Source organism: Eulemur rufifrons, chromosome 17 (assembly GCF_041146395.1).
Source record: "Eulemur rufifrons isolate Redbay chromosome 17, OSU_ERuf_1, whole genome shotgun sequence".
NCBI classification, from domain to species: domain Eukaryota; kingdom Metazoa; phylum Chordata; class Mammalia; order Primates; family Lemuridae; genus Eulemur; species Eulemur rufifrons.
The window spans coordinates 45739288-45767254 of NC_090999.1; the positions used below are offsets into that span (position 1 = coordinate 45739288).

The 27967-nt window shown below is 37.5% G+C and overlaps 3 protein-coding genes across 4 annotated transcripts in view; 1 reads left to right on the forward strand and 2 right to left on the reverse strand.

The window, feature by feature from the left end:
• Positions 1–1103: 1103 nt before the first annotated feature.
• On the reverse strand, positions 1104–17401 carry AK6 (adenylate kinase 6). Its single transcript, XM_069492344.1, has 5 exons — positions 16822–17401; positions 14948–15040; positions 6149–6207; positions 5893–6038; positions 1104–2572 (listed from the first exon to the last, which is right to left on the reverse strand). The coding sequence occupies exons 1-5, from the start codon at positions 16847–16849 to the stop codon at positions 2380–2382; spliced, it is 519 nt and encodes a 172-aa protein (XP_069348445.1). The 5' UTR covers positions 16850–17401; the 3' UTR covers positions 1104–2379.
• TAF9 (TATA-box binding protein associated factor 9) lies at positions 13165–16550 on the reverse strand. The gene is made up of 3 exons (XM_069492343.1): positions 16355–16550; positions 14948–15040; positions 13165–14168 (listed from the first exon to the last, which is right to left on the reverse strand). Exon 3 carries the CDS (start codon positions 14149–14151, stop codon positions 13354–13356), a length of 798 nt encoding a protein of 265 aa, XP_069348444.1. The 5' UTR covers positions 14152–14168; positions 14948–15040; positions 16355–16550; the 3' UTR covers positions 13165–13353.
• Positions 17402–17491: 90 nt separating the features above from the next.
• Positions 17492–27967, forward strand: part of RAD17 (RAD17 checkpoint clamp loader component) — a 29123-nt gene continuing 18647 nt past the window's right edge. Inside the window, exons 1-6 of one of the 2 annotated variants that reach the window (XM_069492328.1) lie at positions 17492–17683; positions 18211–18294; positions 18587–18690; positions 20657–20914; positions 21442–21525; positions 26630–26786. In XM_069492328.1, coding sequence (XP_069348429.1) covers positions 18649–18690; positions 20657–20914; positions 21442–21525; positions 26630–26786 — 541 coding nt within the window. In that variant the 5' untranslated portion in view covers positions 17492–17683; positions 18211–18294; positions 18587–18648. Of the gene's footprint in view, positions 17684–18148; positions 18295–18586; positions 18691–20656; positions 20915–21441; positions 21526–26629; positions 26787–27967 lie in introns of those variants that run through there. The other variant, XM_069492329.1, reaches the window with a different exon arrangement.

A 27967-nucleotide genomic window follows, 5' to 3' on the forward strand; every position in this document is an offset into this window, starting at 1 on the left:
GGAGGCCTTTCTCCTGACAGTGATTTGCATAGAGTCTTACACATATATAATAGGCAATCTTTGTTAATTAAAATGAATCTAAGGGATGGAATCGTGATGCTAATACTTTTTAGCTATAATATAATCTTGGATAAGTCACTAAACCCTTCTGTCCCTTGGTTCCATCACCTATAATGGAAATAATAATACCTACCTACCAGGGTGGTCATGTGGATTCAGAGTTCACTTTTGAAATGTGTTCAGACGAGTTCCTGGCATAGGAATATATGGGTTACTTTTATCATTCTTACTTACCATTGTTTGTATAACAAAAAGCTGGAAACAACCTAAATGTCCATTAATAGGGAACTGATGAATTCAATCTTGGCATATCATTAATGGAATTCTATACACACGTTAAAAGGATCAGGGATCAAAAGAAGATATACAAATGACCAACAGGCACATGAAAAGATGCTCAACATCATTAGTCATTAGAAAAATATAAATCAAAACCCAAATGAGATATGATGGCTTACCCACTAGTATGGTTATAATAAAAAAGATGGACAGTAACAAGTGTTGGGAAGAATGTGGAGAAATTGGATCCCTAATATATTGATGGTGAGAACATAAAATGCTATAACCACTTTGGAAAACAGTTTGGCATTTCCTCAAAAAGTTAAACATAGTTGCCCTATGATCTAGTAATTCCCCTCCTAGGTATATACCCAAGAAAACTGAAAACTACATCTACACAAAAACTTGTACATGAATGTTCATAGTATGCTCTTATGAAGTATGCTGTGTCATAGTACCCAAAGTGGATACAGCCCAATTGTGCAACTGATGGAATGCATAAACAAAATGTGGTATATTCATATAATGGAATACTATTCAACCACAAAAAAGGAATGAGGTACTGGTATATGCTACAACTTGGATGAACCTTGAAAATATGCTAAGTGAAAGAAACTAGACACAAAAGGCCTCATATTATATCATCCATTTATATGAAATATCCAGAATATGCAAATCCATAGAGACAGACAATAGATTAATGACTGCAAAGGGCTGGGAAGAAGGAAGAATGGGGACTGATTGCTGAAGGGTATGAGATTTCTTTTGGGAAGGCTGATGAAAATGTTCTGGAATTAGTGGTGATAGTTGCATAGCTTGTTTTCTTTTTCTTTCTTTCTGATTTTTTTTTTAATTAAAAAATAGAGACAGGGTCTCACCCTTGCTCAGGCCTGTCTGGAACTCCTGAGCTCAAGTGATCCTCCCACCTCGGCCTCCCAGAGTGCTAGGATTATAGGTGTGAGCCATCGTGCCCAGCCCGTAGCCTTGCTAATAATATGCTAAAAACCAGCGGATTTAAACCAGTACACTTTAAAACAGTGAATTTTATTGTATGAATACCTCAATTAAAAAAAAGAATAGGGAGGTCTGTATTTTTTTTTTTTTTTTTCTTTTAAGAGACAGGATCTCATTTTGTTGCCCAGGTTGGAGTGCAATAGCTTCATCATAGCTCACTATAACTTCAAACTCCTGGGCTCAAGCGATCTTCCTGCCTCAGCCTCCCAAGCAGCTAGGAATACAGGCTTGTGCCACCACACCTGGCTAAATTTTAAAATTTTTTGTAGAAATGGGGTCTGTGTTGCCAAGGCTAGTTAAACGGGTGGCCTCAAGTGATCCTCCTGCGTGGGCCTCCCAAAGTGCTGGGATTACAGATGTGAGCCACTGCATCCAGCCAAGATCTATATATTCTGAGATGATACAATTTCCAAATATATTAAATGAAAAGGAAGGTTACAGAACTGTGTGCATGGTATGCTACTATATACTTTTTTGAAAAAGTACACACATATACACACATGCTTTGAAGGCATAAAGTCTCTGAAAAGATATACAGAAAACCAGTAACATTATTTACTAAAGGGAGAGGAACCTGGGGTACCTCGGGACAGGGTGGCTCTTTTGTACCTTTTGAATTTTGTATAGAGTACAAGTATTACCACTTTTTTTTTAATTTAAAGAAAAAAAGGGAATACTCTGATGCTTTATCTTTAGTTTCTAGTTTTATTTTAAGAGATCATCTCTATTTTCTTCTGTAATAAACTGAAAAGATACCTACCCATTTGGTCATATTTATTTATTTTTTAGCAATTGAAGCTTTAAAAGATAACAATTTTTACTCTCACTCCCTGATAATATTATATTCATTACATTTCAGACGTTTAGCTTTCTCATAGAGAAAAAGAAACCCAGGCATAAAGCTTTAAACTATCCACCTGCTAGTCCTGTAACACAATTTTAATAGCAATACTGATATATGGACAATTTCTATGATGTTGGCAGAGATATCAATGAGAGTGATTTTAAAGTGGCTAGTCTTGTCAGTCAAGCATTATGAACTTTCACCCACTGCTCAATCCATTTCAAGATCTGATTTATATTACTTTCTAGCTCTTCTGGGTTATTGCTGGGCAGCTGATGCACGATTTCTTCCTTATAGGATGCTGCGGCTTCTTCATAAAGAACTTGAAAAATCTCACACTCAATATTGTCTTTTAATTTCTTCTCATTGTAACCCCTAGAAGGCAAAAAGAGGTTAAACAAACAAAAGCAAACTGAATGGCATTAACTGGAGTTTTAGGAATATACTAGAAATTGGACATTTTTGAATACATAAAAATTTACACAAAAATACTTCTCACAGTATTTCTAGAGAAAACAGAATGGCACCTAAGAGTTTCTTGACATGAAGGCTAAACTAAGGATCCTGACACCAATATTTAGGTTTGTCTGAAATCCCCCCGCCTATCCCAATTGTCAGCTACTCAATTAATTACCAATCAATTGGCAAACATATTTCTCATTAAGCAGAGATTCAACATTTTTTTTTTTACCTTTTTTTTTTTTTTTTTTTGAGACAGAGTCTCGCTTTGTTGCCTGGGCTAGAGTCAGTGCTGTGGCATCAGCCTAGCTCACAGCAACCTCAAACTCCTGGGCTTAAGCAATCCTTCTGCCTCAGCCTCCCAAGTTGCTGGGACTACAGGCATGCGCCACCATGCCCAGCTAATTTTTTCTATATATATTTTTAGTTGTCCAGATAATTTATTTCTGTTTTTTTTAGTAGAGATGGGGTCTCGCTTTTGCTCAGGCTGGTCTCGAACTCCTGATCTTGAGCGATCCACCCTCCTCGGCCTCCCAGAGTGCTAGGATTACAGGCGTGAGCCACTGCACCCAGCTGGGATTCAACATTTTAAATAATTGAATCAGCTTTTGATTTCTTCTATCACTCAACAAACTCAAATGAATCATTCTTTTATAGATTAGTTTTCCACTAATTTTCTTTGGAATTAAGAAATTAGCTCTTTAATCCATCTGAAGTTTGTGTTATAAAGTAAGGATTTAGACTGTTTTCTAAATTGTTAGCCAGTTTCCTCAACACCAAGACAGTTTAATTGTTTAGGCTGATAGAGTTTCTGGGAAGTGAACAATAGCCCCAGGAAGCAGAGGCCACACAAGGGTGCTAGAGAGGTGGTTCATGTGCCCAGAATCAGTCCACAGACCCTCCAGGCAAGACAGATTCTCAGCTATGAGATAAAGAAGAGGTCCATAGCAATGGTCCTAGATTTCAAAGGAGTTAAGATATGGATGGATAAATATAGATGGCATACATAAAATGAAATGCTAAGGAATACCATATACTAATTGGATACTTGATCACACAGATGTATCTGCCCTTTATCAATTACAATGATACTGTAAAAAATTAACTCACGTAATCTTTAGGCAGATATATAAATTTAGCCATGTAGCTAGTTAAAAAGTCAAACTGAGGCCGGGCGCGGTGGCTCATGCCTGTAATCCTAGCACTTTGGGAGGCCAAGGCAGGAGGATCGCTCAAGGTCAGGAGTTCGAGACCAGCCTGAGCAAGAGCGAGACTCCATCTCTACTAAAAATAGAAGGAAATTATCTGTACAACTAAAAATATATATAGAAAAAATTAGCTGGGCATGGTGGCACATGCCTGTAGTCCCAGCTACTCAGGAGGCTGAGGCAGAAGGATTGCTTAAGCCCGGGAGTTTGAGGTTGCTGTGAGCTAGGCTGACGCCATGGCACTCTAGCCCGGGCAACAGAGCAAGACTCTGTCTCAAAAAAAAAAAAAAAAAAAAAGTCATACTGAGTTAAGCCTTATAACAATCAAGATTAAATTGAACTACTTAAAAGACAAATTTATGAAAAGACAATCCACCGAAAGGAAGAAAATATTTGCAAGTCATATATATCTGATAAGGGACTTGCATCTAAAATATATAAATTCCAAAAGAGCTTTTGGAATAAAATTAAAATATATAAATAACTCTTATAACTTAATAATAAAAAGATATGTAATCCAATTAAAACATGGGCAAAGGATCTGAATACATATTTCTCCAAAGAAGATGCATAAACGGCCAATAAGCACATGAAAAGATGTTAAACATCATTAGCTATCAAGGAAATGCAAATGTGAGATACTACTTCACATCCACTAAGATGACTATAACCAAAAAGACAATAACAGGTGTTGATGAGAATGTGGAGGATTGAAACCCTCATATATAGCTAGTGTTAATATGAAATAATGCTGCCACTTTGGAAAACAATCTGGCAGTTTATCAAAGGTTAAACATAGGGTTACCATATTATCCAGCAATTCAATTCCTAGATATATACCCAAGAGAAATAAACATAATGTTCACATAAATGTGTGCTCAAATGTTTATAGCAGCAATATTCATTAACGGCCAAAAAGTGGAAACAGCCTAAATGTCCATCATCTGATAAATATATAAAAATGGAACATTACTTGGCAATAGAAAGAAACGAAGTACAGGTATGTGCTATGATATAGGTGAACCTTGAAAACATTATGCTAAGTGAAAAAAGCAAGACAAAAAAGACCACATCTTGTATGATTTTATTTACATGAAATGTCTAAAATAGGCCAGTCCATAAAAATCAATAGTAGGCCGGGCGCGGTGGCTCACTGTAATCCTAGCACTCTGGGAGGCCGAGGTGGGCGGATCGTTTGAGCTCAGGAGTTCGAGACCAGCCTGAGCAAGAGCGAGACCCCACCTCTACTAAAAATAGAAAGAAATTATATGGACAGCTAAAAATATATATAGAAAAAATTAGCCGGGCATGGTGGCGCATGCCTGTAGTCCCAGCTACTCGGGAGGCTGAGACAGGAGGATCGCTTGAGCTCAGGAGTTTGAGGTTGCTGTGAGCTAGGCTGACGCCACGGCACTCACTCTAGCCTGGGCAACAGAGTGAGACTCTGTCTCAAAAAAAAAAAAAAAAAAAAAAAAAATCAATAGTAGATTATTATGCCTAAGGCTGGGACTGGGGATGAACAAGGAATGACTGCTAATGGGTATGGGGTTTCTTTTAGGGGTGACAAAAATTTTCCAAAATTAGTTGTGATAATGATTGCACAACTTTGTGACATACTAAAAACAACTAAATTATACATTTTAAATGGGGGGATTGTATGGTATGTAAATTATATATCAATAAAGCTGTTATTTTTTTTAAAAAAGGCAATTTGCTATTTTCCTACCAAGTTTTTACATCAAGGAAAAGCATGGCCAAATAGGGTTTCTACATAGTACATTCTACTGAATCAAATTGTCACTTGTGATATTCATTTACTCAGAAAGTCCTGCCTGTATTTTACAGCTATACCTATTTTTCTTAGATTCAGAATGTTAGTACCACATAGACTTGTTTTATAACAGGAGACCAAATAAAGTGGTCACATTTTCAAATAGAACCCTTTATCAAGGTAGTACTGGCTAATTTCAGGAATCTGAATAAAAGTTTCTATTATGCTTTAAGTATTCAATGTTTCTCCTTTTTTACCTTGTTTCAAGTCTTTTGTACAATTCATTGGTATTTGTTCGCAGCACAAAAACTGCATGAAACCAGCGTTCGGGGAAGAAATCACAACCATGGTAATCAACAATAACTCCACCTTCTGTCATTTGGTTATCTAACTCATCAACTACCTGTAAGAAATGTTTAAAAAAAAAAAAAAAAGAATGCTCATTAAGAAAACTAAGGTCAACTTTCCTATGAAATTCGACAAATGCATACTTTATGAAAAACTCATACTTACTCTATCTTCATCTAACATGGGACAATCATACTCTTCATCATAGCCATCATACAACTGCCCTAAAAGAGATTTAGATTAGCTTGTTAAAATAGTATTTTTCTATCTAAGTAACTTTCAGTAATTTTCAGTTAATCGTAGACTTTAGGAAAGAAAATGTATCATCAGTTATTCTTTTAAATACAAGGGAGGGCACTAACACAGTAAACGTCACATGGACACCAAATATGAAGAGCAATACTAACTGGTAAATTAGAATTTTGTCTAGAGTGAAAACCTTGGATAGCAATATATCTGAAACTGTTTTAAACATCAAAGTTGAAACCAACTAAAAAGAATGAATAGCCAACTTCAGAATCTGTGGGGCTACTAGTAGGTGACTATATTATTTTTGCTGAACTATAGATTGGTGGGAAAAGGGTACACATAGACAGATAAAAACACACACAAAGAGCATATTAAGGCCAGGCATGGTGGCTCATGCGTGTAACACTAGCACTTTGAGAGGCCAAAACGGGAGGCCAGAGGTTTGAGCCTGCAGTGACCTATGATGATGTCACTGCACTCTAATCCATGCAATAGAGACTTTGTCTCAAACAAACAAACAAACAAAAAATCCAGATGTATTGGGCCAACGATAACCTCTGTCACTGAGCACACATCTTCATGGGGATTGGGGAAGAGGTGTCAGTACCCCGATGCTCCTGAACAGTTATCTTTACTTCCAGATTGCCAGCATCCCCAAAAGCCATTCCTCACAAGAGTTAAATAGTCTTATTTCAGAAGACAAAACAAAAATCATGGCAAAGGTATAAAGCAGGCAAATTTAAATTTAACATAAGAACTTTCCAACAAACCATGGCTGGCAGGCTGTGGTGGCTCACATGTGTAATCCCAGCACTTTGGGAGGTTGAAGAGGGAAGATTGCTCGAGGCCAGGAGTTTGAGAACAACCACAGCTGGCTTTCAAAGTAAGTTTTATTTCAGGACGTAAAACATACATCTCACCTTAAATCCCTAGGAGGTATATAATTTAAGGCAGGCTTACATCATCCTTTAGACATCTCTGAAAGCATGTTATACAGTAGTCTTTTCACCTCTTTTCCCTTAATATTTTGGTACAGGCCAAACTTAGATTAAAATGAGCATGAGTTCTGAAGGGACAAAAGGGTAGTCTGAGGGAAAGTGGAAAGCACAAAGCCAGTTGTAACTCTCTGCCTTGCCTGGAGGGTCTGTGGACTGATTCTGGGCACATGAACCACCTCTCTAGCACCCTTGTGTGGCCTCTGCTTCCTGGGGCTATTGCTCACTTCCCAGAAAGTCTATCAGCCTATACAATTAAACTGTCTTAGTGTGGGGAAAACTGGCTAACAATTTAGAAAACAGTCTAAATCCTTTCTTTGTAATACAAACTCCAGATGGATTAAAGAGCTAATTTCTAATTCCAAAGAAAATTAGTAAAAAACTAATCTATAAAAGAACGATTCATTTGAGTTTGAGTGATACAATAAAAAGACTCAATCATTTAAAATGTTGAATATCTGTTCAATGAAAAATAATAAGACTTTAAAGAAAAACAATAGACTGGGAGAAATATTTCTAGTATGACAAAGGACTAAAATGCAGACTATATAAAGGCCTTAAAAATCAAAGTAACAATAAGCTCAATAAATAAGAATTCACACAGGATGGGAAAGTGGAAAAGACATTAAACACACATGAAAAAAATGTTGGACTTTCTTAGCTATTAAAGAGATACAAATTAAAATGAACCTTTTTATGCTTAATATATGTCAGACCTATTTATTTAGACATTTCCTCTACCATGTAATTTCTAATTGGGCAAAATTATAAATGACAAAAAACTTCAACAATAAGGAAATAGTTATATCTTGGTTTACCAACTTGATGAAATATTATATAATTAAAATAAATATTATATAGCTTAAAAAATACTATGTATTATAGACTAGGCAGCAACATAATAAATGCTCATGCATACAAGTATGAAACATTAAAAGCAAAATTCAAAGTTGTCTGCACAACCGGGTGCTGTGGCATGTGCCTGTAGTGCCGGCTACTTGGGAGGACGCTTAAGCAAGAGGATCTCTTGAGCCCAGAATTCAAAGCTGTAGTGTGCTATGATTGTGCTCTGTGAATGCCACTGCACTCCAGCCTGGGTATCACAGTGAGACCCTGACTGAAAAAAAAAAAAAAGAAAGAAAGAAAGTTGTCTGCACTGTGGACAAAGATCATAAGAAAAATAAAAAGTGAAAATAAATTAGTAGGATTTGGAGTATTTTTCCATGTATTATTTTTACAATATTGTTATTTCCTTACAATACCACACAATCTAAGAATACCTACAGCTGATTTTGTACTATGTGCTAATCTTGAGTAATAAACACCGAGATTCCTTCATATTTTAAATCCTTGACTTTTAAAATACTGAAATCTTTAAAAACATATGGTATCTACAACAGACATCTATAGCAATTCTAAAAAATTATTATGGTACAGAATAGTTGTATGTTTATGGGGTACATGTGATGTATTTATGTAGGCATACAATGTGTAATAATATAGCAATACTACCTTTTAGAATTAAAGTCTTTTTTTTTTTTTTTTGAGACAGAGTCTCACTTTGTTGCCCTGGCTAGAGTGAGTGCCGTGGCATCAGTCTAGCTCACAGCAACCCCAAACTCCTGGGCTTAAGCGATCCTACTGCCTCAGCCTCCCGAGTAGCTGGGACTACAGGCATGCACCACCATGCCCGGCTAACTTTTTTTTGTATATATATATTTTAGTTGTCCATATAATTTCTTTCTATTTTTAGTAGAGACGGGGTCTCACTCTTGCTCAGGCTGGTCTCGAACTCCTGACCTTGAGCGATCCACCCGCCTCGGCCTCCCAGAGTGCTAGGATTACAGGCGTGAGCCACCGCGCCCGGCCTAGAATTAAAGTCTTTATAATACTGAAATACAGAATTTCTTACATCATGTTAATATATTTTAATAAAATAGTATAATCTAAACTTTTAAATATTCATTTCAAAAAACATTTAGGTATAATGAGGATATAATAATGAACAAAGTGAACAAGAAGACAAACAGTCCTTCCCTTAATGAGTTAAATAAAATGGTAGAGAATAGAAAAGTCATCTGGAAATTTCACGCTATGGTTCATGGTGCTATGGGAGCAACAGGATGGGCACTTAACAAACGTTGGATATTAGGGGAGTCTTCCTGAAGGAAGCGTCTTCCAAGCAGAGACTTGAAGCAGTTAGCTACAGGAAATAAAAAGATAGGGAAGACTACTCCAAACAGAGAAAACAAGACATGTAAAGGTAGAGAGACTAGGAAGGGGCAGGCCCTTTCAGGGGAGGGAAAGTCTTTCAGTCAGACAGAAAATAGGTGGTAAGGGGTCAGGTAAACTGAGACCAAATTAAAAAGGGCCTTGAAGGCTGCATGAAAGAGTTTAGATTTCATCCTGAGGCAAAGGAAAAGCATTAAAGCATTTAAAGCATAAATGGCATGATCAATGTCAAATTATTAAAAAACTGTTTTGGTTTATATGTGCAGAATGATTTGGAAGGTACCAAACCCAGAAAGCAGGGACACTTCATTGAGGCAACGGCAGATTTTTAGGTGAGTGATGATTATAGATTATAGCCTGTACCAGAGTAGTGATTATGGGGACGGAGAGCAATGAATGGAATTTAAACTTCATTTCAAATTTTAAAAAAAAGAGGAAAATCTTACGCCACTTTACAAAGTTTCAATTAGACGCCAAATTGATAGTTGCCTATACATAGGATCTTATTTTTTTTTAAGAGACAGGGTCTCCCTGTGCTGCCCACGCTACAGTGCAGCGGCTGCTTATAGGCACCATTCCACTACTGATCAGCCCGGAAGTTTTGACCTGTTCCATTTTGACCAGGGCCGGTTCCTCCCTCCTTAGACAACCTGGTGGTCCTCCGCTCCCTGGAGGTCACCACACTGATGCCAAAGTTAGCGCGGACAAGCCGTCGGCGTAGCGCACTACAGTGCGGCAGTCCTCCGTTCAAGCGATCCTTCCGCCTCAGAAGCCGGAGTAGCTGGGACTATAGGCGTGCGCCACAGCGCCTGGCTATACATAGGATCTTAATACAGCAAAGATAAAAAAGCTTGATTTGATAAAATGACAGAAGGATTAGAAAATTAAATCAAGTTCCTGAACAAACTTCTGTGGTTTATTTAAGGAAATTCCAGGTACAGACATATTATCGACAGAAAAAAATCAACTGGGGGGCCAGAGTTAATAGGCTAATTCTTACCTTAAAAAACCTCACCACCTGTTGTTAGTCAAATATAAAATCATGACGTTTTAACTGCCATCCTAGAATTTATACACTCCAGTGAAAGCAGTTGTTTAATCATACTGGGATGCTATCTTTAATCATATATTGATGTTACTGCCAATACTTAAAACATTTTCAGATTTCTTCCTATGGAAACTTTTACCACATTTACCTCAATTCAACAAGAAGCTTATAAATGATAAGCAATGAGTACAAGAAGTTCATTGAGTTAGGATGGAGTGCCTTTTATGTAGAGAGAAAACAGCAATAAATTCTGCCCTGAGAAGTTAGCCCAAGATGTGACAATCTGAGTTGGAGCTTTGAGGAGTTGTTTACAAGGCAGATAAGGGCATTTATAGACGAAGAGCACAGCATGTATAGAGACGAGGAGGTGTAAAATTCCCAGTGTTTGAGAATAGTGTACTGTGGGTTACTGAGGGTACATAGGGAGAGATGGGCCAGCTTATAAAGAATCTCCTCTATTTCATTGAGGTGGATGGACTTCGTGAGTAAAAAGTTCAAATCATGTCATTCCCCCTCTTCCTTTAAAGGAAATAACGATAATGTAGAAGAGGGAGGGAAGAGATCCTGGAGGTGAAGTAGGAGATTCTAGGATTCTAGGCACAGCACCAATGGTCTCAGGGATGGGATAGGGTTATTACAAGGATGTTTCAGAGAAACTATCAAGTTTAAAGGCCAAGTGGATGTGTCTGGAGAGAGTAAAGGTGTACTTGTATGTGTGGGAGGCAGGAAATCAAGAGTGAGCAAGTAGAGTCAAGAACAACTTCAGAGCATATGCTTTTAAACATGTTAATTTGGAGATGTATACCTGGGAACTACCCAGATGGTTATGCCTAGTAGGCGTCTAGAAATCTGGCTGTTTCATGAAATCATGGGGGAAACAGGCAGGAGAAAGAGGATCGGGGCGAAGATTAGGAAAGAGCAATGTCGGAGAGGTCAATAGTAGTTTCAAAGGCTTCCAGTGGTAGCTGATAAGGGGAGGGAAAATGGGATTCAGAAGAGGTTAAGAGCAGGGATCAACAAATTTTTTTCTGTAAAGGCCAGATAGTAGATACTTTAGGCTTTGCAAGCTAGTCTTTAGCTTGGGGATTATACAAAAACAGCAGTAGCTTGCCAATCCATGAGTTAGAGATACATCAAGATTATGAGTGTTTAGGGCCCACTTATGCTTTATAACTTCTATCTGAAATGGATCCAATGTCAATATATTATTTTGGTATGGGTACCCTGAAGTTAGGAACAGAGGCTGAAGACTAAGCTGGTGCCAGGAAAATTAAGGATGCTAATACGAGTGTAATTAAATGATTGCAAATATGATAGGGTATCAGGTGAGGAGGAAGCTGAGACTTGAGGAATAGGGATAAGAAAAGCATTCTTATAGTCACATCACATTAAGGATGCCTAACAGTTTTATTGAACTTAATTCTTAATTTTTCCCTCCTTGGTTCCAAATGGAATAAGGATGGTCTCTTTCTTGACCTTAATACTACTGACATTTTAAACCTGTAATTCTGTTATGAGGGGGGAGAGAAGGGTTGTCCTGTGAATTGTAGGTATTCAGCAGAATCCCTGGCCTCAACCCAGTAATGTCGGTAGCAAACCCTAGCCACCACTCACCCATGTGACACTCAAAAATGTCTTCATACCTGGCCAAATGTCTCCTGAAGGGCAAGTCACCCCAAGTTCAGAACCACTGCCTTATAGGTGATTGCCTGGTTTCCCTTAAAATATCTGGCATTAAGGGAGGAGGAAAATGAACACTTTCCCTTTAAGGCTTAGAACCCATCTCATGAAATAATCTCACCAATAAACCACAAAGAGGATGGTTTAGACTATACACAACTGACTAAAGTGGCGAGGATAGGCAGAAGACCCAGTGAAGAGGAAGACAAGTGTCTCACACTGCATTGTCCTTGATCTGGTGTTATACTCAATGCTATTAATAGTATTACATGGCAACTTCATTAAGTTTAGAAATGTTAAACCGAGTCAAAGTAAAATACATGACTGAAATTGACCATTATATGTGACTGAAGTCATTTGCTAAAAATGGTAAAATTCAACAGTGTGGAACAAAACCAATTTCATATAGGTATAAAACAGAGATTGACTAGCTATGTACAAAAGCAAAAATCTAAGTTTTAGAGAAATTATAACCTAACCACTAGGCTTGAATTAAAAATGAGCATGACACTAGCTTATAGAATCAGGAATATGACAAAGGTGCTCAAATTAACCTGAAAAAAGGAATACTGGAAAAGAAATTTTTTTTAAACACTGGGGAGATACTTGGAGACACCAAGCGTCCTTAAATATAACCAAATGGATAGAAAAATGGAAGTGAGCAATTAAGGAAAATAAAGCAGATGAAGATTCACTATGAATACAAATCCTGACCAAGTGACCTCTTCAGAGTCATGGTTATACTTCAGATATCTGAGAGAAAAGACCATAAGAGTGATTAATACACCAGAGATCATACTCTGACCTAAACATCTGAAGATACTAGAAGTGACACCCTATTGGTAATGAACAGATTGCAACAACTTCAACTTGTTTCAACTATTAATCCTGTTGGTGACAATGAGGAAATTGCTTTTAAAACATAATTGTCAAGTACCAACAATCAGATTGATGAACAACAACTTTATTTTTTACACTTAAAGGTTGATGAAAAACCATAACTAATCCTTATTAAAGAAAATCCAACATTTCAATTGAAAGTATGGTAACTATATTTACTCATTAAAGTTTTCTAAAACACAACTTGAAAACATCCAGCATGCATGTTTAATTTCAGTACAATGGATTCAAGGCCAAATATACATGTTACATGCATCAAGGATAGATTACAAATTATCATAGTCATCATCATCATCGTCATCATCATCATCATCATCTTCACGCTTTCTTTTCAATGCATTTGATGATTCATTGGCAGTATTTTGTGATGACACCATATTAGTAGTAATAAGAATGTTTTTGGACCCAATTAATGATGGATTAATCAGAACATTCTGAACTGCTGATGTCGCAGGAATTGATGCTTTTACAGCTGGGGACTGTGAGGCAGGCATCTGTACTGTAAACCTTTGCCCTGTGAGGGACATTGGAGTCCCCACTTTAGTTGAAACAGACATGGTTTGTGGGGTTGGTGTGCCTAGGGTGGGAGTACTTGGTCTGCTAGTAACTGAACCAACACTTAACCGAGGCACTGTTATTCTTCCTGCAGAAGTAGATGCCTTTTTCTGTAAAGACTTAAGCCTATAGTTTGGAGCTGTTAAGCAGTACCTATCAGGTGGCAATCTAGGGCCTGAATATGGCTTGATCAGTGGCAAAGGAGTTTGATTTCTTTGCCTTGCAATATCTAATAAAAAATCTCTTGGGGGAGGAGAAGTAAAAGATTGGTCAGCGCGACACTGGATTGCCAATCGTACATCATCTGCATCAACAGTAGCTTTCTTAGCATGGCTTGAATAAATTTTTGCATCATCTAGAATTGTGGTCACATATCGGAAGGCAAACTCCAACATCTGATTTATAACTCTTGGCTCATATTCTGTAATCCCCATATCCTTCAGGATTTGTGCCATCATCTGTGCATCTTTCGGCATGCTCTTGGGAGAAGCCATCTTGCCAGACTCCATGATATCCGGTGATCAGACTTTAGATCATTTGAAAAAAATATGTACATTAGCTCAATCTGAAATAGTTACTTAAGTAGCAACTGTCAGGAACTTTTTAAAAATGTAAATATACCTTGAATTTTTAAAAGTGTATTTAAAATTTAAACCATAAATTAAATCTTTTTAATTTTAATGAGGCATAAAGTTCCCTTTACTTAAATTTATTGAGTTCCTACCCTGTACAAATCATCACAGAATATAAAAAGATGAAGACACAAATAAGGGAGTGATAAAAGATTAGGGGAAAACAGGGTAAAATACATAAAAACACCTATGACTTTAGAATATATGCAGCTGCATGCAGGCATGCAATTTCAAACTAATCTGATACCAAAGGACACTCGTCCTACTGCCTGAGTTCAAAGCAATCTGTCCAGTGAGATCAATATATTCACTTTCTTCATATATATGCTTAGCTCTACCCAAACCTTTGTGTTTGCCCGATTCAAAAACACTCTCCTTTTTCGTCATATCCGGATTCTATCTATCCTAAATCCCGAATCTCTTCATGGAAGCCTTTCCAATTATTACTATTCATAAGACTTGCTAGCCATTTTGGGAAAAGGAGGGGGAAATGGTCAAAATAATCAGGACATTGGACACAATAATTTCTATTTTTGTGGGTCCCCAACAGAGCATAAATCTTTAATGGCAATCTCCTTCTGCTTTCTCTATATTCTCACAACACCTAGTGCTAATATTCCACTGACTTTTTGTTTTTAAATAAAAACAAATCTAACACCAAAGTGTCCCTTACCTTCTTTAGCTAAATCACCCACATTAATGTATTTCAGTCCTGATCTTGAGGCAAGTTCTTTGCCTAGTGTGGTTTTTCCAACCCCAGGTGTACCTGTAAGACAAACCACAGAAAAATTTCACTGTTTGTGAAATACTTATTGGTCTTCAGCCACCTTCTCTCCTCCTTAAAGTTCTTGACAACTAAAATGAAAATTTTCCTAATTAGCAATCATATATGAATATTTATTATGACCTAATAAAAATTTCCCAAAGCCAATTGGATATCAGTATCTCACCCAGTGTATCTGATTCTCCGGGATGGGGCTTGGGAGACTGATTCCAATTCAGATTGCCTGCCCCCACCATGGAACTGCCCAGTATAAAATTAGTCACCTCAAATCAATTACCATCATTTATTTGCTTTAATTAAATAAGACTGTCTCTCTACTACAACTGACATTTATGCCCTTCCCTAGAGGCAACCACTGTAAACCAGTTTCTTATACAGATATACCTTTCCTAAGAAATTCTTTGCATGTGTTTGTGTATATTCTGTGTGTATACACACATTAACACATTGTGTATATGTACATATGTAAATACGTTCCCTTTTACATAAACACCCATTGTTCTTTACCTTCCCTTTTTATAACTATTATATTTAGACATAATGAAATGCATAATTTTCAGCTATGTAGGTTTAATGTCACTCTGATTATTAAGTTTGAGCATAATTAAAGATAGCACGGATAAATCAAATCTCACTATGCGGATGAATAACATTCAACCTCAATTCCTCTATGACACACCAGGTCTGAACCCTGGACTCAACATGTTTTCCATAAAATGTTGACTCCAGAGTTTTGATAGTATGACTTACTATTAAAAAACCATGCCACTATGTCTGACCCATGCAGATAAGATGTTGTAAAATCTTCCCCTTAAGGAATCTTAAAGGCTACATACTTATTTGCTAGGTGGTTAATCGGCTGCTCTCAGAAACAGAATTTGCGAGCTGCCAACAACTTTAAGTCTTGTTAAAGAATAAAACTATTGTTTTGTTTCCACAAAGAGTGTCTTAATTTTTCTAAATGTTGCAACAGCTATTAGATTTTTCCACGAATGACCAATAATGCCTTAATTGCTACAATTTAATAAATATTTTCAGGGCTAAATGGCCAGCAAAAATATTCTTTGGAGTCGTTATGCAGCACTTTAGTTCCTTCCATTGATAACACGCACCCTGAAGTATGGCTCCAAAGACCCAGAAGTACCCCCACGTTCCGCCGGGAACTTTACAGCATTCCTACACGAGAAACCACCAAAACCGCACACTGGATGCACTCTTTAAGAAAAGGAACAAAAAAACTCTGATGCTAACTGAACAAACGTACACAGTAAATTAGTTACATTTGAACTCATTTACCAAGGTCTGATCTGGAAGGCGTTTCTCACATGCAAAGGAAAAAATAAAGTAGAGCCCAAGAAGGCCTAGATCTACTAAGGGCCAGACGCTGCTTTACATTACTTCGCTAAAAACCCAAAGCCAGTCTTATCAAAGAACCAACAGCCCTCATAAACAAAAAAAAAAAAAGCCAGATTCCGAGAGATTAAGCAGACTGCCCGAAAGCGGAGACGGATTCGTCTACCTCTCTCCGCCTCACCGAGGAGCTTCTGGCCAACGGAATTAACGTTCGGCGCCCCTCCCCCCACCTCTCGCGACGTTCTCGCGGGCCGGCTTCCGGGGCCGTGACAATCGTGCCGCCACGCAGCCCTCCGCTAGCCTCGAAACAGAACCCTGAGCTGGCCCCCGCTGGGGCGCCCGAGGCCGCAGAGCACTCGGCGTCCCTTGCCTGACCCGCCAACCAGTCCCCCGCGCCCGCGCGCCCTGACCCGTGAGCAGGATGTTCGGAAGCAACATGGTCCTCGCCGCGATGGGCTCCGAGCGCCTCGGCTCCTGCGTCCTACGCACCACAGGGAGGAGCCGGAAGGGGCAGGCAGCGGCAAGCGCCAGCAGCCCAGATATCTTCCGGGCCCTGCACCGCGCTCCCGACCCAACTCTGCAGCCCAGTCGCCGTCTGTAGGTTCCCTGGCTTTCTATGACGCGCTTCCAGCGAAAGGTCGGAAGGAGGGGTACAACTCGGGTCCGTACTTTCGATCAGGCAGTGCGCTGGCTGCCTAAGTCACTCACTCCTTCGGCGGCCTCCGCCCTTCTGGTTGCGTCGCGGAAGCGCCGACCAGTCTGGAAGGTCCCGGGTAGCGGGACCCGCGCCCCCCCTCGCCCCCCAACCCCCAAGAGGCTCGGCGTTGATCCTGGGTAGGGCCAGGTATTGCCTTTCCACCGGGAGCAGAGCCTGGGCCCCTTCGCTCCTCTCATCTCACGAGAGAATGCAGCTTTAGGAAAGTAAGGTAGGCGCGGCTGCGCCTATGTCGTATATATGTCCTAGAGACGCGATCTCTGGCTTCATGCTTTCTTGTGCTCTCGTCGCTCCTCCTCCGGACCCGCCCATCGTATCTGGGAATGAGAAGGGTGAGGGTGCAGAGCTCTGGCCTGGAGCTGGGCTGCAGAAGCTCAGCCCAGCTCCCCGCTGATTACAGGATTACGTTGGACGAATGTTTGAGCCTAGTATCCCTTGTGCAGTGTGTGGGGTGGTGGTGGGTCTGCTAAGAATAGCTTGGAAGCTGTCTTCTACTTTTGACGTCTCATTTCAGGAACCTGGCATCATCAGGGACAGTTACCTGCTTTTCAACAGAGGTAATTGTCTTGTTTTCAGAGAGCGACTAGAGTCCTGACCATAACAACAATCTGCAGCCTGTATTTCGACCTACCAACCAACCATGTTTACTCAAATAGGTGTTTTTTTCCTCTTGTGTACCTTTTGGAACTTCAAGTTCTGTTTGTGAACTGTGTTGTTTTTTTTTTTCGGGGGCAGGGGTAAATTATTTCTTCTCTAGTGTATGGGAGTGTCTTACTTTATAGGCCATGTATGCCTCCAAACTATAAAATAGTCCGATACACCTTCAATGTATAGGTTTGTAAGCCTTTGAATTTTCCTCCAGCTAACTTAGAAGTGTTGAATCCACTAGCTTGCATAAGCATTTAAGGCTTTGAAAACACTGTTGAAAAACACAGTGTTAACAAGAAATTTTCTAATATCCTCTAATAAGGAAAGCAGTTTTAGAAAAAATTTACAGTGAGATTTAAGTTTTTTGTCCAAAGCAAGTGAACTCATTGTATTTTGCTTTTTTTTTTTTTTCTGAAATTTTGGAAATGAACTGCAGCCGTATTTTGAACTAAGAAGAACTTCAATTTTCAGCATAAAAACTGCTCAAATAAAATTGTGTAATTTTTCTTAGTGACAAAAGGTAAGTACACAATGCATAGTTTTTCTATTTTTCTCTAATACAGTGAGCTGATATGAAAAGCTTTTTATAATACCACAAGTAGATTATTTGACACAGTTATTGCCATGAAAAATAAAATTTATTTTAGCATTTTGATTTCTTTGATCACCTATGTTATCTGTTTTCTTTCTCTAGTTCTTCAGCTTTAACTTCATTGTGTTGTTGATTATGTCAGTACCTATTGATTACTGTAATTCTGTATTTATAGTTTTTCTTGACTCCAGGTGTTTTTTTCTTTCTTTTTTCCCCTTAGGTGAATTAAATTTTGATGCACTGCAGGTTGTATACTACGGATGGGAACGATTAAAATTTATAATGTCAAAAACTTTTCTTAGACCAAAGGTATCTTCCACAAAGGTATGATACACTAAAATGTAATAATTGCCTAAAAAGAATTATAAATTTTTATGTATGTTTTAAATAACTTACTACTGGCATCAAAGTAATGGAGCCCAGTATCTGTTGTAGTTAGTGATCCAAACAAGTCTGGTAATAAGTTGGGAAACGACCGTACACTAAAAGCACAATCATAATTTTGAAAAAGAGTTTACAATCCCAGTCATAAAGGAAACACTGAAAACTCTTGAAGTGAAGAACGTAGAAGAGACAAATATATGCGTGATTGTTGGTATACCGTAACCACACGCCCTACCTCTTAGAAGTCTTGTGGTTCAGTGTGTCACTTTTCAGCAAGATAAGGGTTCGGGTGTGATGGGGGTTAGACGGTATCATATTCATGCAAGGTAGCTGTTTCCCTAGTCGTGGCTCTAATTTTTCTTTGATCTTAAGTAAATTATTTAACTTTGCTGTTTTTCTTTCTCTTTTTTTTGGTGGATGGGAGTCCACATTTATGTAAGAAATAAAACTATAAAATGTATAAGTAATATGCAATTCAGAATTACTAGCAAAAGACTTACTATAAAAGAAGATGCTTTTATGTACTCTAAAATGTAGGGGAAAGGGACCAAAGGAAAAGTGTCAGTGACAATCTTAATTGGTGAGAAGGAAATGGGTAGCTATGACTGAAATAGCTAATCTGTTGTGGTCTTCCTTTCTTTATTCATTGCTGATCATATTCCCAAACTTTTGTCTTAAAAGAAGAGTGAAGTGTGACTTAGCATTCATAAAGTACATATAACCCCCCAACTTTTTTTTTTCCTCTTTGTCTCCTGAACTCCAGTGAGAATCAGTTCTAACTTCTGGTTCTTTTTCTCCACTAGAGGAGCATTGTACAATAAATAGCTTACAACTATGGCTGAGTATTCTTGAGGGATAATATTTAATATAATCTTGTTTCTTTTATTTAGCCAGGGAGGAAATTCAAAAGCCAGGTGCTGAGCTAGATTTCTGTAGATTTATACTGTTAGAGTGTTAAGAAAATCCATTTCATAATTTCTAATTATGAGGAAAACCTTTTTCATACTCCTAATTTTTTTTTTTTTTGAGACAGAGTTTCACTCTGTTGCCTAGGCTAGAGTGCCATGGTGTCAGCCTAGCTGATAGCAACCTCAAACTCTTGGGCTTAAGCGATCCTCCTGCCTCAGCCTCCCAAGTAGCTGGGACTACACATGTGCACCACCATGCCCAGCTAATTTTTTCTGTTTTTAGTAGTGACAAGATCTGGTTCTTACTCAAACTGGTTTCAAACTCCTGAACTCAAGTGATCCTCTCACCTCAGCCTTCCAGAGTGCTAGGATTACAGGCATGAGCCACCGTGCCTGGCCATGCTCCTAAATATTTTTAGGTTAAAATTGCTCAATTAAGCATCCTCTATATGCATTTTCAAAGGATTTTAAAGAAAAGGAAATGATGGAGGGAAATGTAGAGAGGTCAACAGTTTCTATAGACCATAAGAACATGAAGTAGAATGCACTGATTTTCTCTTCTGTTGTCCCAGTACTCTTTTTCTTAGGCATTTCTAAGTGACCAATCTCGTCCTCCCTGAAAAGCATGCCTTTCTTATAATAAAAATATTAGTTGCTTCATCTAGCCTGGCTAACAGCCAGACCCTGTTTCTCCAAAAAATTAGCTGTGTGTGGTTGTGTGTGCACCTGTAGTCCCAGCTACTCAGGAGGCTGAAGCGGGAGGATCGCTTGAGCCTGGGAGTTTGAGGTTGTGGTAAGCTATGATGACACTACTGTACTCTAGCCTGAGCAACAGCGTGAGACCCTATCTCAAAAAAAAAAAAAAAAAACCTAATTTGTGAGATTTTTATTTTAAATGTTATAAATTTATGAACATTTTGTTTCCAGAGTAGTTTAGTTATATAGAGAATACATGCAAAAAAATGTAATTATATTTACATGGATTCTTTTTTTTTCAGGTGACAAACTGGGTAGACCCATCATTTGATGATTTTTCAGAGACTGCAGGCATCTCTACTATTACTGCCACATCATTGGGTGTGAATAACTCAAGTCACAAAAGAAAAAATGTGCCATTCACATTAGAAAGTAGCAGATTTCCAGCTGGAAAAAGAGGAAAGCTATCTTCTGTAGAACAGATTTACAGTTTAGAAAATTCAAAAGAATATCTCTCTGAAAATGAACCATGGGTGGATAAATATAAACCAGAAACTCAGGTATTAATTGCATGCAAACGTGTCTACATAATTTAATTTTAGGGTGAATGTGGGTGAATGGGAAGGAGAAGCATAGACATTTGCAGATTTTTAGTCATAGAATCTTTCTGTCTAAATGTTAGAGAAAAACAATAATTTCTAGATTTTTTAATGTTCCAAGGCTCAGCAGTCAATCTGGAGTTGTACCATTAGTTCTTTGTCTTAGATTTAATTTAACCCCAACCTAGAATTGATCTCCTTATAATACCTCTCCCTACTGCCTTCTCAAAATGTGTTCCTGGATTTTAAAATATTTTTTAATTGCAAACTTGCTAAAATTATCGTACGGTGGTATCAGCTTAAGAATAGAATTTTTCTATAGTTGTATAAAAGTTCAAGTGTAATCAAAAGGACCATTTTTATTACAATATAACATGTTACTGGTTTGCTACTTTTTTAAATTAAATATGTTTAAGTTAATATGTGCTGATGTACCAAAAACCCTTGAGTTAAAATGTTTTATTTTAAACTTGAAATTTTTATCTCAGCATGAACTTGCTGTGCATAAAAAGAAAATTGAAGAAGTTGAAACCTGGTTAAAAGCTCAAGTCTTAGAAAGGGAACCAAAACAGGTAATTAAATAAGAAATGTTTTAAAATATCTAACATCGAATGTTTTTCTGATTTATAGCGTGCTGTTAGAAGGTAAACTTTTATGATGACTTTGGTCAGATAAGTTCACATCACCTCTAATAGAAAGCTTCCTGATTTTACTACTTCTAACCTCACTAAAAGACTTGGAGACTTTGAGTTTTCCCCTTTATTTGTATGTCTTTTTCCTTATATCTTATCGTCAACATAAGGCATAGTAAACCAATTAGGGTACTAGTATATTTAGCACATTAAATTATATTGTATTGAGGCAAGCAAGCAAATTGCATGTTAGTTTCTGTATTAAATATAGCCTAAAACAGTCATTATTTTAGGTTGGTGTTTTTTGTTTCACTTCCTAATTCTACAGCTACCCTCAGTCCTCCAATGTAGAATGGTCTCTCCTTCTCTCTGTCTTTTTAAATATTTTGAGACTCTTCAAATATAAAGGAAAATAGAATAGTAAAAGTACTCCTCTCCATAATATACTCATCATTTCCCCCTTAAGTATTTTTAAGTAAATTATAAGCATTACAACATTTCAGTCAGACTTTTGGATACTTCAGTATGTCTACTACTTTTTTAAATCATTTTCCTAAGTATGTATACCATTATTCTAAGAAAATTAACTTTAATGCCCTAATATTGTCTAATGGTTGGTTCATATTCACATTTCTCTAGTTGTTCCCAAAATGTCCTAATGTTTTTTGCAGCTGGTTTGTTGGTTTTTTTCCCCCAGCAACTGTCGCCTGACACTTTTGCAGGTTGTTTGTTTCAAGCAGAATGTAACCAAGGACCAAACTTTGCATTTGATTTTGTTGTATCTTTTAGGTCTTTGTGGTTTTTTATTGTTTGTTTTTTTAAAGACATGATCTCCCTATGTTGCCCAAGCTGGGTTTTTTTTTGATATAGTAATAGTTCCCTCCACCTTTCTTTTTCTCCAAGACATTGACTTATTTTTTGTATTTAGTAGAGAAGGAGGGTGTCACTCTTGTTCAGGCTGATCTCGAACTCCTGAGCTCAAGCAATCCTCCTGCCTCAGCCTCCCAGAGTGCTAGGATTACAGGATTGAGCTACCGCACCTGGCCAAGACATTGACTTATTAAAGAGACCCAGGCCAGTTGACTTGCAGAAGTCTCATTCTGAATTTGTCGTATTGTTTCTTCCTAATGATGATTAATTTGTTCTTCTATCCTGCATTTCCTGTAACCTGGAATTTTGAATCAAGGGCCTGATTAGACCCAAGTTGAACATTTTTGCAAGAATGTTTTAAAAGTTATGGTATATATTTTATAAAGTGTTAAATTGGAAAGTATGAGTGGTTCTCCTCCTATCTTTGATACTAAGTTTGGTCACTAGATTTAACGAGGTGATAGTCAAAAATCTTCATTGTAGAATAACTTTCCATTGTAACTGGCACATAATCTATGGGGAGATACTTTGGTGGCATGAGAGTACCCAGTTCCCCAGCAGTCTTTCACCTAAGTGCCTTAGTATCAATTTTCAATCCTTGCCTGAATCACTTATTAGAGTTGTGAAATGATGATTTTTAAGTAATTCTATTATTTCTACAATTTTTAGCAGATATATTTCTATTAAAAAAAAGTTTGCCATCACTAGTTGGGGCTATTTAGTTACCATGAAATGCAATTCCAACTGGAAAGGCAGGATAAGTTTCCAATCTTTTTATTTTCATTTTTAAATAAACTTTATTTTTTAGAGCAGTTTTAGGTTCGCAGCAAAATTGGGCAGATGGTACAGAGATTTCCCATATATTTTCTGCCTCCCAAATATGCATAGTTCTCCCCATTGTCAACATTCCCCCGCCATAGTGGTATGTTTGTTAAAATTGATGGACTTAAATTGATGTATCACTTAACACCCAAAGTTCATTGTTTATATTAGGGCTTTTCTTTAGTTTTCAACTTTGAAATGAAGGAATTGGTATTTTAGTTGCTTTGATGGTAACATCCTTCTCTCTTGAATCAAGCCTACTCTCTGGCCTGTGGATCTAACCCTTTGGTTTAGGGTTAAGATAATGTACTCAAGATGGATTTTCATTGTCAGTGTTGGTATTCTGATGGCTCATAAAAATTTCTCTCATCTCTCTTCTCTGAGTACAGATTAGACCCAATTGGACAGTTTCTCTGAAACATCTTGTATATCCAGGCTTTTCCTCATTGATTTGTTTTTGGTCAGCCAAGCTAATAGTTTATATTTTTCAGTCTCTACTAATGTTCTTTCACTTAGAAGTACTCTTAGTATAAACATTATCATGTCATCAACCTTTATGGGTGTTACTATTGTTATTTTACCAGTTGGATAAACTTAGGACTGTGTGTACATACATAGGTATTGGGGAAAGTATTTTCTCTACAGATTAAAAAGCTTTTCCCCCCTGAAGAGTTGGACTCTAACAAACCATATATAAAAGTTTCAATGATGGCAGTAATTACGAGGCATTTCTCTTCAAAAAAAAAATGATAGCTTCTAGATTTATCAATGGGAAAACTAAATTTACTCTAAAAAATTTATTGTACAGTACTCCAAATATTTGCTGAGTTTAATTTTTCAGGGCAATTTCTTTCCTTTAAAATATAGTAAAACTCTACTACAGTATGACAATGGGAGGCTTTTTGAAAATCTTCACGTTGTAGTGTTCTGATAAGAGACTACCTCCCAGTTCTCTTACTGGAAGCAAAACTTTTGCTATGTGACTCTACTCACTGTGTCAGAAAACAGACGCTTAGGTATATTACATAAGAAAAATACATAGCCTCATGCTATGTATTTTTCTTTTCTGAAAAGTGATCTGCTTAGTAGTATAGTAGTTCTCATTATTTGAGGCAGTTATGTTCTGTACAGTTGTTAAATTAGCAACTACTGAAACATTTTTCTTAGGAAAAATAGGGAATTAAGTCTGGGTATGGTGGCTCACGCCTGTAATCCTAGCACTCTGGGAGGCCAAGGTAGGTAGATTGCTTGAGGCCAGGAGTTAGAGAACAGCCTGATCAAGAGTGAGACCCTACCTCTACAAAATAGAAAAATTAGCTGGGTGTAGTGGCATGTGCCTGTAGTCCCAGGTACTTGGGAGGCTGAAGCAGGAGGATCATTTGAGGTTGCAGTGAGTATGATCACGCCACTGCACTCTAGTCCAGGAGACCAAGCAAGACCCTGTCTCAAAAAAAAAAAAAGAAAAATATGGGATTAAGTTTAAGTTTCTTTTTTTTTTTTTTGTAACAAAACCCGACTCAGAAAAGTTTAAGTTTCTAAAAGCCTCTGGTAACAACATTTTTTGTCAACCCATCAATACATAACCATGTTTTATGTGTGTTTGTATTTAAAGACACCTTATTTAATATGTATTCATGTGTTGATTAACAACAGAGATGCATTCTGAGAAATGTGTCATTAGGTAATTTCATCGTTGTGCACACGTCACAGAGTATACCTACACAAATCTGTGGTGTGGCCTATACACACCTAGCCTATATGGAATAGCTGTTGCTCCTAGGCTACAAATGTGTACAGCATGTTACTATACTGAATACTATTGGTATTTGTAACACAGTGGGAATTATTTGGGTATCCAAACATAGAAAAAGTTTAGTAAAAATATAGTTACAAAAGATTTTTAAAAGAGTATACTTTTATAGGGGACTTACCATGACTGGAGCTTGCAGGACTGGAAGTTGCTCTGGGTTAGTCAGTGATTGAGTGGTGAGTGAATGTGAAGGCCTAGGATGTTACTGGATGCTACTGTAGGCTTTATAAACATCATACACTTAAGCTATACTAAATTTATGAAAAAGCATTTTTTTTTTCTTGAGACAGAGTCTCACTCTGTTGTCCAGGCTACAGTGCCGCGGCGTCAGCCTAGCTCACAGTAGCCTCAAACTCCTGTACTCAAGCAATCCTTCTGCCTCAGCCTCCAGAGTAGCTGGGACTATAGGCATGCATCATCATGCCCGGCTAATTTTTTCTATATATTTTTAGTTGTCCAGCTAATTTCTTTCTATTTTTTTAGTAGAGATGGGGGTCTCGATCTTGCTCAGGCTGGTCTCGAACTTCTGAGCTCAAACGATCCACCCACCTCAGCCTCCCAGGGTGCTAGGACAGTCATGTTTCTACCAGCATCACCACAAACACACAAATAATGCATCATGCTAGAACTTTAGGACATCACTAGGCAATAGGAATTTTTCAGCTCCATTATAATCTTATGGGACTACCATTGTATATGCAGTCTATTATTGACCAAAAAGCAGTTATTGACACATGACTGTATATTGTTGATTCATTAACATTGAACTCAAGCCAACAGCACTATAAATCATTCACTGCCCTTTTAAAAAGTGGAACTGGCTCTTCTGGGTCCATTTATAGAGACCCTTACTAACACTAGTTAATAAAGGTAAACGAATGAGGATTACACTCCACCATTGTATGTAGGAAATCTTGCCCTAATTTTTTTTACCTATAACTTTTTTACCAAATTTATTGTATGAGGGAATGATACTGGGACCCACAACCTCTAGTCTCTAGTCTCTCATTAGAGTCCTGTCTCTGGTAAGTAAGTTTCTTTTTTTTTTTTTTTAAACATGTCACTGGTAGACAAATAAGTTTCTTAATATGCATTTCTTAAAGAAGGTAATAACCAAACTTAAGCCTTCCCATAAGAATACTATACTTGTATAATATATTATCCAATGAACAGTCTGTATTAAGATTCAATTTTATGAGTTCAGATAACCTCTAAAAATCTTTGTTTCACATATTATCTTCCTCAATTTAGCCAAAGTTTAGTTGTTTTAATTTGGCTACTAAGTAGTCCTTGGGAGGAATATACTCCAAGAATTGAGGAATTATCAGAAGAGAGGTTTAAATTTAGGAAATAAAATTCTTCCATTTTTATCTAAAGGTGGTTTATTCCAGCAAACATCATTGTGAAATTTAGTCTGTTTATACTAAACATTCAATAAATATTTATAGAAGTCATATATAATATTTAGAAAGAAAACACAAAACTAATATTTTAGAATTTTAGTTATTTGGGTTTTTAATTAATATTTGTATTTGGTTTTAGGGTGGATCTATTTTATTAATAACAGGTCCTCCTGGATGTGGAAAGACAACTACTATAAAAATACTATCTAAGGAGCATGGTATTCAAGTACAAGAGTGGATTAATCCAGTTTTATCAGACTTCCAAAAAAATGATTTCAAGGAGATGTTTAATTCTGGTAAGGTTTGCTGTGAAGATAGTAGAAATATTAGAGAAAACTTGTGCTTAATGAGCTTCCAGATGAATCTATGAGAGTGCATTTTTCTACCCTACTTCCCAATTTCCCAGAGAAGTAATTTCAGGAGAAGGAAGGGAAGCATGCCTCCGGTAGTGTAGAATGGAATTTTAAGGATTAAGTCTTAACTATTTTCTTCATTATTTATGTACTTGTTTCCAGGCTCTGGCTGGGACGTTAGACAATGTTATATACGATCTTTTTTTTTTTTCCTTTGTTGTTTTTTTTGTTGTTGTTGTTTTTCCCTTTTTCTAATTTTTGTAGAAATGGGGGGGGTCTCACTCTTGCTCAGAGTGGTTTCGAACTCCTGACCTCAATCAATCCTCTGGCCTCGGCCTCCCAGAGTGCTAAGATTACAGGCATGAGCCACCTCGCCTGCCATCTTTTTATTTGTAAAATGTAAATCAACCTTTAAGATGTGTTAAAGGAACTTGCCTCCCAACCAGATAAATAGATAGCTTAGATCAGTAAATACCTGTTAGAATAAGATCAATCCAAAGCAAAGCAAAAGGCAAGGACTGTATTTGGAATTTGGAAGGAGGGCTTAAGATAACCATTCAAAATATTATAATAGTACCAATTGAAAGCTGTATTACATTGTAACTTCACACATATGCCTATATACTTTAGCATTTTTATCTTTTGTATTTTTTCTTTCCTTCTGCCTCAGCCTCCCGAGTAGCTGGGACTACAGGCATGCACCACCATGCCCAGCCAATTTTTTATATATGTATTTTTAGCTGTCCAAATAATTTCTTTCTATTTTTAGTAGAGATGGGGTCTCGCTCTTGCTCAGGCTGGTCTCGAACTCCTGACCTCGAGCGATCCTCCCGCCTAGGCCTCCCAGAGTGCTAGGATTACAGGCGTGAGCCACCCCGCCCGGCCTAGATAGTAACATTACTTTTGACAGTCTGATAAGTCTTTATTAAACAATCTTCTATATAAAATATGCCTTCAGAGAAACTTCCCTCATCCTCAGGTTCACTAATCAGTTATTCTTTTTTGTTGTTAAAACTTTATTACTGAAGATAATTCATTTATAGTCTCATACTTATTTGGAGAGTCTTCATTGTGTAAGCCAAAGTCATAATTATTTTTATTAGTTGTATGAATGTTATGCTGAC

Coding starts and splice junctions, on each gene's coding strand:
- TAF9 (XM_069492343.1), bottom strand. CDS start 14,151: ATGGAGTCTGGCAAGATGGCTTCTCCCAAGAGCATGCCGAAAGATGCA.
- AK6 (XM_069492344.1), bottom strand. CDS start 16,849: ATGTTGCTTCCGAACATCCTGCTCACGG. Junction 6,208..14,947: donor GGGTGATTTAGCTAAAGAAG/GTAAGGGACACT, acceptor AATCTCTTTTAG/GGCAGTTGTATGATGGCTAT. Junction 6,039..6,148: donor CCATGTTAGATGAAGATAGA/GTAAGTATGAGT, acceptor CATTTCTTACAG/GTAGTTGATGAGTTAGATAA.